General features: G+C 38.5%; 1 protein-coding gene across 1 annotated transcript; it reads right to left on the bottom strand.

The window, feature by feature from the left end:
• Positions 1-5,325: 5,325 nt before the first annotated feature.
• On the bottom strand, positions 5,326-11,483 carry cytip (cytohesin 1 interacting protein). Its single transcript, XM_057336053.1, has 8 exons — positions 10,171-11,483; positions 9,885-9,934; positions 9,727-9,781; positions 8,892-8,994; positions 8,310-8,403; positions 7,957-8,023; positions 7,687-7,753; positions 5,326-7,324 (listed from the first exon to the last, which is right to left on the bottom strand). The coding sequence occupies exons 1-8, from the start codon at positions 10,351-10,353 to the stop codon at positions 6,909-6,911; spliced, it is 1,035 nt and encodes a 344-aa protein (XP_057192036.1). The 5' UTR covers positions 10,354-11,483; the 3' UTR covers positions 5,326-6,908.
• Positions 11,484-11,726: the final 243 nt, after the last annotated feature.

The following is an 11,726-nucleotide window of genomic DNA, read 5'->3' as shown; positions in this document are numbered from 1 at the left end:
ATTTCCAAATTAATAATTGTTATAATTATTAATAGGCCTAATAAAAATAATAATAATTATTATTATATTAAAGCCAAAAAAGGTCTCTGTAGCATTTAAATGTTTACAGCATTTAGACTGATCATTAACACCTCATCAATTAGCGGTGTCCTTCACCTGAGATAAAGTTTGAAGACATAATTGTAAAAGACGAATGTTCTTCATTCCGGTTTTGTTATGAACATAGTTAGGACTGATAACGAGAACATAAAGAGAAACGACTGTGCGAGAGCTTTTGTGTTTTTTTTTTTTGTGACACCATTTGTGTCGCCCCTTGTCTCCAGAATGTGCGTACGCATGGGTCAGAGTTTGCGTGCAGGTGCGCAAATTTTTCTGTCAAGTTTGTTTTTATAAATCCCATCTTTTGCGTGGGAAGTGGCGTTCGTACGCCTCTTTCAGGGCATGTTTTGTGCGTACGCAACGATTATAAATGAGGCCGCATAGCTGTAAACCTCACATCCGATATGGACATCTCTTCATATGGATGCCTGTTTGGCAGTGACATGTCATTTTATAAATGAAAATGATCAGATGTCCACAGTTTTACTGGGGGTGGGAACGTTTTCAAATGCTCACACTTCTGCAAATATAGCTGAAGTGAAGACAGCTTTGATGGAGGATTGGGGCATTCAAAACAAAGTTAGATGTCTGGTAACTGATGCTGCTGCCAACATGACAGCATGTGCCAGCATCCTGAATCTGCGCCACACACGCTGCATAGCACATGCTCTAAACCTGGTTGTGAAGAAGGCAATAGAACAAACACCAGGATTAGTGGATTTTACACTAAAGGCAAGAAAAAATGTTGCTCATTTCAGGTCCAGCACAACAGCAAGAGAAAGCTTATTACAAAATCAGATGGGCAAACCAAATCATAAGTTGATCCAGGAGGTGGATACGCTTTGGAACAGCACATATGCCATGTTAGAGCGTCTCTTTGCTCAGAGGGAGCCAGTAGGTGCTGCTTTGGTAACTTTGAAGACAAACCTCACACCTTTGACTTCAGAAGAGTACCAGATAGTAAATAAATGTCTTGGTGCATTGTGTCACTTCAATGAGGCTTCCACTGAATTGTCAGAGGAGAAGAGAGTGTCAGCGTCAAAGGTTATTCCACTAATGCGAATGCTGAGGCATGCAATTACCTCAAAGACCTCACAGGTTCAAGATGAGACAGCTTTGCAATTGTGCAACAACCTCATAAGACTACATATGAGACTATGAGTGTCATGACTCTGCCAACTTTGCTTGATCCACGCTTTAAATCTCGAGGTTTCTGCAGCCAGTCAAACGCAAACACAGCAGAATGTGCTGCAATCATACGTGCAGCCCTTAACACACCTTCCACATCCTCTCAAATCCCTTCATCGCAACCAGAGACAACAGGAGCCGCAGGAAGCTAATAGACTTATCCCTCGCAGTGTTGAACAAATCCTGTTCCTTAATAAAAATCTTTCATTTCTTCTATTGTAAAAAAAATACTCCCCAGTTCACAAGCACTTCATAATTCCACAGTAATGTTATTTTATTTTGATTTCAAATGCCTATATGAGCCTTACCTATGAACTCATGGATGTAGGACTAAGGCTAAAGTTTATGTGAAAAAGGCTGCATGTGTTGATCAAAGCAGATTCTTAAAGATAGTTTCTGTAAAGTAAAATTGGTCCCATTTATTAATACATTCATTAATAGGCTAGTGTGTACTACAACAACAAAGAAAATCACATTTTTATTGCTTTTGGGTTTTCAAAGCGATTTATCACATGAAACAATCAAATAGTAATAATGGGTGTTGTGGGACAGACAGCACATTCACCTTTTGACCACAAGATGTCGTTAGTGTGCGCAGTGTTGAAAAGCTTCGAGTAATGAACATTTTAATGATACACTTTAATGGAAAGCTTTGGTGCTTCGGAAAGCTTCGTTTCACCATCACTAAGTTCTAGCCTACATAAAGCAGAAATTAAAGTTATCGTTAAAGACAGTATTAATAGAACGTGGCAGCAGGATACATGAGATCAGGAGGAGAAAGGAAGACATTTATACATCAGAAAGAAGTGATTGTTAAAAAGTATGGGCCTAGTAGTTTGAGACGGCAGGAAAAAATCGTGATCACAAGGTTGAGAATAGGACATGCACGTTTAAATAGCTGCTTAAGTTTAATAGGAAAACACCAGACTGGATTATGCATACACTGTGGAAAAGTGGAAAATGTAACGAATGTACTCTTGACTAGTGCAGAGCGAGGCTTCGTGAAACACTGAAATAGTTGAAGCAAATGTGCCATTTTGTGTCGAAGCTTCGAAACATTCCGACACCCTTCTCTACGGGGACACCTGGTGGTCATATTCAAGAATGGCTCCGAAACAGGCTTGATAAGTATGATACACAAACTGATTCATTATAATGTACACGTTGTGTGTATTGTCCTACCGAATAAGTGGGGGAGTGGTGTTCTCGGTTGGCCTTTTGTTGACTCGGGATCGAATCTCAGGAGAAAAACACAAATTAATATCATTGTAATCAGTGTTGGGTGTAACTAGTTACCAAGTAATTAGTTACTGTAATTTAATTACTTTTCCCTTGAAAAGTAAAGTAAGGGATTACTCTTATTTTTCTGTAATTTAATTACAGTTACTTCTGATGTAATTAAACTAAATACTTTGTGTAATATGTGTGTGTGCAGAAGAGGGATTGACATCAAAATTCAAAGTCTAACTTTAAAATCCGTGCTTTAATGTATAATTCTCACATTTGTAATTAATAACAATACTTTATGTAGTTTTATATTATTTATTTGAATGAATTAAAAGAGCCGTTTCATGTCTATCCTTGAATCACTTAACTCATCAAGGTTGATGTAGGATATAGAAAGTAATTAGTAATAAGTAATTAAATACTTTTTGAAGAGAGTAACTTGTACAGTAATCTAATTACATTATCGAATGTGTAATTAGTAACTAGTAATTAATTACTTTTTCAGAGTAACTTACCCAACACTGATTGTAATAGACATTTAAAAGCTGTATTTTATTACATTCTCAAGTTATTTTATTGTTGCATTAAAGTATGGAAGTGCAACTAGAGTGTAAGTACAATGACAATAAAGTATTCAGTAAAGAATTCAAATCAATTCCTTTTATTGTTCGAAATGAAGTCATTTTGAATAAATATGTGTTATTTTGGTCATGCAAAATGAAGATTAATAAAAGAAATCAAGCCACGTGTCTCACATTTTTTACATATACATTTTATTATCAGAAAATGTTAATTGTTCTGCTGTTGATGGACTTAGCCCACTTCTTTTTTGTATAATTTCTCCAGCCTTTGAAAAAGTTCTCTCAAAAGGGACACTTGTTGTTGGCATGCACGGGGAAAAAAAATGTTTTGCTAGGAAATACAAATTAGGAAAAATGACTTCTCTCGCCTTCCAGTACTACCAGGATCATCCGTTCTGTGCAAAAATGCATCGGTGAGTGTAGTAATTTTGGAAATGTGATGTCCCAAAGAACTTATTCCTCTTGTTTGGATTTATTATTAATCCAGCGAAATGTTTATTTGGTGGTGTTCCTATGTTCACAGGGGACTTAAAATGGGAGGGGCTTTGCATGACGTAAAGGAAATTTACCCGTGTATGTAGAATGGAGGTCTTCAGCTATGTCGTCTCCAGCCTGATTGTGTGTGTGTGAAAGTGTCGTTTACTGCAGTGAGGTACTTTTGACTTCCATTGTGGCATCAGCTGTAGCACTGTGTATTGTCTGGGTTTCACGGATACGAGTGTCAAAAAGTTCCCATAAATTATCCCGGGTTTATGCTGATGTTGTTGTTGATGGTGAGGATGATGATTGAGACAATGGACCAGATGTTGACATTTGTGTGAAAATAGCACAAAAAATAGCAATTAGTTACAAAGCCTGAGCTTAGGGCATATACGAAGTTACATAACTATACAGATAACATACTGTAACTACATAAAGTTAGATGAAGACTCAAAGGGCTCACCGTGATTTGCTGGGTTTGAACGCATCAGCGAAGCACATTCCAGTGTGAGGTGCTTTTCAGCCTCCTGAGATTTGGTAGAATTTCCGAAAGCCACATTTTTGAACCTTGGGTCCAGCAGTGTAGCCAGTGCCAAGGCTCTGAATGTCTAATAACCACCACATCTAGGTGGTGGTAAGTGTTGGGGGGTTGCACGTGCGCAGAGGGCCAAGGTTCAAACGTCACGGTTCGCTACAGGTATACAAAATACTATCGTTTTAAGAAGAACAACTGTTACCAGCATTAACAGCCACAAACTGCTTTTCCCAAAAGCATCGTATTTGTAACGATTAAGGTCCTGTCCCAACTGGCGCACTTCGTGTTGACTTGCGGTCTCGTGGACTTAAATTGTGCGTGCTCGCCAAGTCTACGAGTCCGTAGGGTGTCCCATTTGTCTTTTTAGCTCTCAGAAGTCTTCTCGCGAGCATCTCCTTTGTGCTCTCGATGTGGTTTTCGGCGAAGCCCGCATTGATGGCTCGTAGAAAACGCTCTTAAGTGCCAAGTTCCATCATGATCGGGAAACGCAGCCCAGAGCAGTGGGTACCCAATAGGTTTGGTCTATGGGAATTGTGGTAAGAATTCAGGTCCATGGAGTGGCAGAGGGTTTGGAGACAAGCAGCAGAGCCACAGGGTTTAGCAGCAGGGCACCAGGGCACCGTTTAGTAAGACCTATATATCTGCATCAGAACATCGTAGAGATATGGGGGTTGGTTAGTTTTACTCGTGGCTTGGAGTATGAAAAGTGTGCAGCTGCCGAGCCACTCCCTAGAAACCAAACAAAATACCTTAGCAACCATTTAGCAAGTCCTATATCTCTGCATTGGAACATCGTAGAGATATGGGGGTTGGTTAGTTTTACTCGTGGCTTGGAGTATGAAAAGTGTGCAGCTGCCGAGCCACTCCCTAGAAACCAAACAAAATACCTTAGCAACCATTTAGCAAGTCCTATATCTCTGCATTGGAACATCGTAGAGACATGGGGTTTGTTTCATACGTTGCTTGAAGTATCATCACTGGCACCTGCCAAGCCACTCCCTAGCAACCAAACTGAGTACCTTAGCAACCATTTTGGCAAGACCTTTATCTCTGCACCGAAAAATCATAGAGACATGGTGGGGTAGAGTTTTGCAATGGCAAGCACCACTCACTTTTTAAAAAAAAATCGTTATAATAATGATTATTAATTTTTTTATTTTTTTATGTTCACCTTTAAGTACTAAAGTAAAGTACTATTAAAGCATAGTGGTCAAGTCAAAAAGTATAACATACATATTTTCCCACTTTCATTTATTTATCTTATATGCACAGTTTCTCAGAGTTATGCAATATGTAAAACTCAAACCCTGCAACTTTCTACGTGTTATATTGTATGCTTTCAAAAATGGTTTAGTTCCAACTAGACCATATTCAAATGCCATTACACTATTATGAGTATTGGATTAACCTCATATTAACATATTCATTTTCAAACGCGTCAGAATTATATACACATCCTGTATGTCCTGTGACTGCAGAAACACAAATCACGACTGTTTTCTGAGAAAATCTCTCCATCTACTTTTTCTTTCTATTTCTACCTAGCACAAACAAAAACATAAATGCCCTCCACAAAAAAATGTTGACATGTTAAAATGTCTATACATGTATTTGCATTCAGTTTTAAGTGAAACTGTCCGTTATATAGATCACTCAAGTAAGTGAAAATAGTTTGTAAGGTAGCACCTGTATCAGACCACATCCTGTTATGAAGATCTTTTCTATAACTCCGTGGTTTGACGTTTTGACACACTCAGACTGATCACACAGTAACAGTATTTGACAACATCGGTTTAAAGGAATAGTTCACACAAAAATGAAAATTCTTTATGCCATTCCAGATGTATCAGACTTCTGACAAAAATGTGTATGTTCATATAATGGAAGTTGATGTTGATTATCTAAAATGTTGATAATCCAAAGAGCACATACACCCATATAACAACAAAGTTTTAACTTATGTACCTTAAGTATGTACCTTCCACATCACATACTGCTGCTTTTACAGCCGTTCTTTTTCATAGTCAAAGATTTAAAGGCTTGAGCGTGACTAATCTCAAGTTGAAAGGGATAGTTGACCAAAATTCTGTCATCATTTACTCTTGTCATTTCAAACCTGTATGATTTATGGGTGAGTAAATGATCAAATATTTTTTCGCGAACTATCCCTTTTAGGAAAAACATTTACAGATGTGTTACATCTTAAAAAGAATGAAAAAGATGTATACCACATAGTGCCTCTGTTTTATATTTGTATATTTTAATGCACAGTTTAACTGACTTTCCAGTTCGTTTGACTAATTCCTCGTGTTTCCAAAAAGTGCGTCCATGGTTTTGTAGTTATCCATGATGCGCTGACGTCAAAAGCTTTGGTTGGTTGTAAATCAATACTGTTGTCAAACCTGCATAGCTCTATCCCTCCACAAAATGTCCAAACACTGACATGTAAGGGAACTAACATTCAGAATCCTGGAGGACTGAACTTTAAACCACTGGTTTAGGGCAACAAAAGCAATGAGCATATATACAGTATAATATTCTCTCAGTGCACTTTGTTTGTGCTATAAATATTAATGTGAGCTATTGATGACCATGCAGACTTCCTGAGAAGGGATGGTTAATGCATTTGATCCCAGTAGAATTTAAAGAAAAGATAGAGACCTTCACCCTGCAGTTTGTAATGCTTATGTGCTACTCCACTCATTTTACTCAACCTAAGAAGCTCCATAATTATCATGACATCCAGACATCAGGTCATTTAATTTCAGTCAGACCAGCAGCCACTGGTTGTATAGATTTTAACTGTTCCCTTCTTCCTCCAGCGAGTGATTTAGTCCAGGTATGAACTTCAGCAGGTGCTTACGGACGCTGCCTCTTCTGCCTCTCCGTGGCATGGTCCCAAACACAGATGATGAATTTTCCCAGCCTGGAGAGAGTGAACTGTTACTGCTTGTCAGGCTAATGCTGCGTGTTCGGCTCAGTGGGCGCAAAGGACCCCCATCTAGCTGGAAGAAGCCATCATTTGACACTGTGGGGCTGAAAGGACTTGAGTCATCAAATACTGATGGCAGAAAAGCTCCATCCTCACTATCATCTGTCACTATGCTACGGCAGCTGCTGTCGCTGGAGAAGCGCTGGTCAGAGAGGCCCGTGGGAGACAAAAGAGACATCAGAGAGTCCGCAGATGGGTGCTGAGCATTCTCATTCCGATTGCCTGAAATGTGGAGACCTTTTTAAACATACGGTACTCTGAATCAGTCAACGTGAGTTCTACTCGTGTCAGTACAGTACAATATCACACCATCATGGCCGTGAATGTTGGCTAAAATGCTTTTTTTTCTTAAAACCAATAATAAGACCAATAATAAGAAATTAAAAGGTTGCACTAAAATCACACAAAACACTATTGTAATACTGAACCTTTTTAGTTTAGTTCGTTTTTTTTTATGCGCACATATAAGGAAATGCAGATTATGTTGTGGTGAATTATTAACCAAACGCAGATAAAACACTTATATGATCACTATTTTAAACCTGCCGCTGTCATACCGTGGACTGGGTTTTTTCTTATCTCACCTCGTGTTAGTTGTTTTTCCTGACGTGTGATATATTGCAGTTCCACCCATTTCTCACGAAGAGTTTGCTGCGCATAGTGAAAACACCAAAGCGAGATGCATCTGTGAGTCATTCTGGTATATTTCTCAGTATGTTAAACGGCACAGCGTTTAACTGCCTGAGTAAAACATACTGGACATATTTTCCATCAAAGCATATTCAGCTATACACAGTAACACAATGACGGCATAGGCATAAATTGTAGGCACATTTACATGAACAAATACAGACCTTAAGGTAATACATCTTTTTCTCTAATTCAATTCTCTTCATAACGCTCCCACTGACGGTCTCCAACCTTCACACAGCAGATCGAAAAGTTCGAGGTTAAATTCTTAAAATTCTACATTTCTACATAAGTCATAATGCAAATCTGTGGGATTTGCACTCTTCTCCTTAACAAAACTCACAATTTGAGAAATGCCCATTGGTGTGGGTAGGTGCCATGCAGGCAGTGGCAGTTTAATACTTTTTGAGACCCTTCTCAGGATTATTAATTCTTCCAAGAATTGAGGGACATGTGCAGGAGATGCCATTTAGGCTAGATATTATTCATGTGAAATATGTCTGATGTTTAAACTTACCTCAGCTCATTGGTGGATTCTCTAATCAACTCAATAATGTGCTGATGGGTGGCGCCCTCAATACTGACTCCATTTACTGACAATATAATATCACCTACAGTGAAAGAGAGATGACACTGTAACAATAAGCAACTCTAAATACACTACAATAATTGTCTACACAAATCTGACAATGCAGGTCAAAAAGGGTCAAATTAACACTAACGGTGTATATAATATACACTCTCGAAGTGTGGATCATATACACTGTGAGCGTTAATTTAAACTTTTTTAACAGTGGCGATTTTGCTGTGCACGTGCGCACATACACACACAAACAGAGGATTTTTACATCAGTTATTTAGCTTCCTGTGGTGTGTCATTTAATCTGTTTTTGACAAGATTGTGTTGATTTCACACAGCTTGTTAACTGATGAAAAAGCATGAAACATTCTGAGGGCCAAACCAGCCAGACCAAAATTGATGCATCAGCTGCTGGTAAATTCAGTTGTGGTGTGGGTGGGTGGGTTCAGTGCAGTGTAAACAAGGTCAGATGGGAGGGGTGAGTTAACGCTGAATAAAGGATGTGGAAAACCTGCTCACCAGCGGTCAGACCTGCAGCTTCTGCTGCACTGCCTTCCTGCACGTTGCACACAAATGTGCACATCTCCACCATACTGCTGTTCTTCCCCTTCAGACCGTAAGTCTGCAGGACAAACACGTCCCAGAGGATTATTACTCATGACATAGTCAGAAACACTTTAAATACGTTTACAATCTGCTGAATTGCCAGTGGGAGTGCATGTACACTTAAAACACACCAAGTGATAGTTCAACCAAAAATGAACATTTGTCAGCATTTACCCTTATTTCAAACCTGTATGGCTTTTTGTTCTGCGGAACACAAAAGAAGATATTTTGAATAAAGTTGGTAACTGAACAGCACCTGCCCCCATTCACGTCTATTCAACCAATGGAAGTGACCGGTTAACAACATTCTACAAAATATCTTCTATTGTGTTCTGCGGAAGAAAGAAAGTCAAACAGGTTTGAAATGACAAGAGTCAATTTTAGCTTTAAATTTTTATTAAACTGTCACTTTAAAACAACAAATGTCAAACTAGTTGCATTTATTTGAAAGAAAATAGCGTGTGTCTACTGTTCAAAGAAGTTCTGTTCAAAATAACTATTAAACAACTGATTGTTCATAACTAACATTTTTTTTAAACTGTGTGTAAAGCAATGGGTATTAAACATTAGTGGAACCGTGTTTGATTCTATACGTCCATTAAAAATTGAATGTTAATGCCACTTTTTGCTATCAAATAACATTTAACAATTACATTTTTGTGCTCATGTCAAGCGTGTGGCTTAGTTATAATTCAATTAGACTTTTGCATGCGTTTGATTCCATTAAAACATTGGTCACCCAACATACCTGAACTTCAAATCCAAAGGCTTCGTTGTCCTGTTTCTCCAATACAATCACTGTTCTGGGCAAAACACAGAAGTGTACAACAAAAATCTGCACGGAAATGACTCATAACATGAATAAAGTGTTGCAGCTGATGTGATATCACACCGATTCAGTCTTACCTCTGAGGATCAGAATAATCCACTAAAGAGGTTGAACGTGTTCTACTCAGCTGCAAGGAAACATTTTAGATATCTTAAACCTCACACCAATAATGAATGTACAAAAATACATAAATGACAAATGAATGAAAGGATAAATCAAAGAAATACATATTTTATTGAGAATGATCGTTACTTGTTCAGAATTGGGAAATTTGACAGTTTAATAATAATTAGTCTTAATGTTGCTATGGAACATGTCATTCTGTCCTAGGATTTCCAAAGTAGAGTTTCTTCATCGTCCCACCTGACTGCATGTCCTTGATAATGTCCGTCCTTTGGTCTCATCATGGTTTGAATTTTTTACAGAATTGCTGAGTGAGCGTCGTCGCCACAGATGGCTTTTCTTCTTCTGAGAGCCGTCTAGCATGTAGCTCTCCATGCTGAGCTGCTGTTTCAGTGGTGCTTTAAAGTTCTTATTGGATGTCATGATGCTTCATTGAGTGAACCACAACTACTGCAGGCTTCAGTCTGACCCATCTGTAGTATACACAGCGGATGTAGACACATCACGTGAGCGCCAGGAACCGGAGACAGCATCGATGGCTGTGTGGGAGTGTGTTGACCTACATGGGCTCTTTCTTACATTCATCTGTTCAGTTTTTCAGTGTGTGTGGACAGAAATGGTGTCTGTTGGTGGTTATTTCCTCTGTTTGGCTGTCAGCTTGCAGACGTCTGTGAACACTACACTTGCATGAGGAGCCAAAAATTCAAACATCACTCACCTGTTTTCACAGCACCACAGGGCTTTCAGTTCTCTGTACGGGGATCACTTCTGTTTTGTGGTTTCCAACGAAAAACTTTGTGATAGCTGGCATAGTGAGATGTATCTACTGTAGTTTCTATTTATGAAACCATTCAACATAGGTTGTTGTCGCTTTTGTGTTTGAGCTGTGTGTTGGTTGTTTTGTACCAGCAGGAATCACCTACATACATCTTTGTACGTCAAAAGGTACTGTATAATGATGGAATACAGTTTCTTGGATTCAATTTTCGTATCACCATTAAATTACATCACAGAGACACCACATCAACATTATTTTATTCATATGATGCAAATATTATTGCATATATATAGAGAGAGAGAGAGAGAGAATTGTCAAACTAGACATTAGTTCATTTTTCCAAAACATTAAGGGGCGGTTTCCAGGACAGGGTTTAAGCCTAGTCCCAGACTAACTAGAGGCGTTGTAAACAAAAACAATTTACACTGGCATATCTTAAAATATATCAGTGCGATTGTTTTGTCTCAAGATGCACACCAGTAATGTTTTTTGTAAAGTATGTTTTTTAACACATCTTAAATATCCTAATTTAACTAAGGCCTAGTCCTGGTTTAAAATAATCCTTGTTCGGGAAACCGCCCCTTTGAGTCTTAGGAAAGCAATGTAAACTGATTCTCATTGATGCAGTGAGGTTCTTCAGCATTACCCAAACGGCCAATTCCATGCAAATGTCAACCTTACTGTAAAATTACATTTATGCATTTGGCAGACGCATTTATCCAAAGCAATTTACATTGCATTGTACTATACATTTGTCTTTTTAAGTATGTGCAATCCCTGGGATTGAACCCATGGCCTTGGCATTGCTAGCGCCAGCTCTTACCACTGAGCCACAGGAAAACAGGAAAGCAAAAAAGTTTTTACCAAATGGTTTTTCACCATACTGATAGCACAGACGTCAACGTTTGGTGGTTTAAATACCCATGTTTTTCATAGTCAGTAAGTGCTATTTTCAGAATTATTGCATTCATAGTGGTACATATTCTTCATAAATGGGCTCTTGAAAATTACAATAGTA

This window comes from Triplophysa rosa, linkage group LG6 (genome assembly GCF_024868665.1).
Source record: "Triplophysa rosa linkage group LG6, Trosa_1v2, whole genome shotgun sequence".
Lineage (NCBI taxonomy): Eukaryota > Metazoa > Chordata > Actinopteri > Cypriniformes > Nemacheilidae > Triplophysa > Triplophysa rosa.
Note: the sequence above shows the minus strand (reverse complement) of the source record. Positions and strands in the feature narration are given on the sequence as shown.

Coding starts and splice junctions, on each gene's coding strand:
- cytip (XM_057336053.1), bottom strand. CDS start 10,353: ATGACATCCAATAAGAACTTTAAAGCACCACTGAAACAGCAGCTCAGC. Junction 8,024..8,309: donor GAATCCACCAATGAGCTGAG/GTAAGTTTAAAC, acceptor TGCTGTGTGAAG/GTTGGAGACCGTCAGTGGGA. Junction 7,325..7,686: donor GGAAAAACAACTAACACGAG/GTGAGATAAGAA, acceptor TCCACATTTCAG/GCAATCGGAATGAGAATGCT.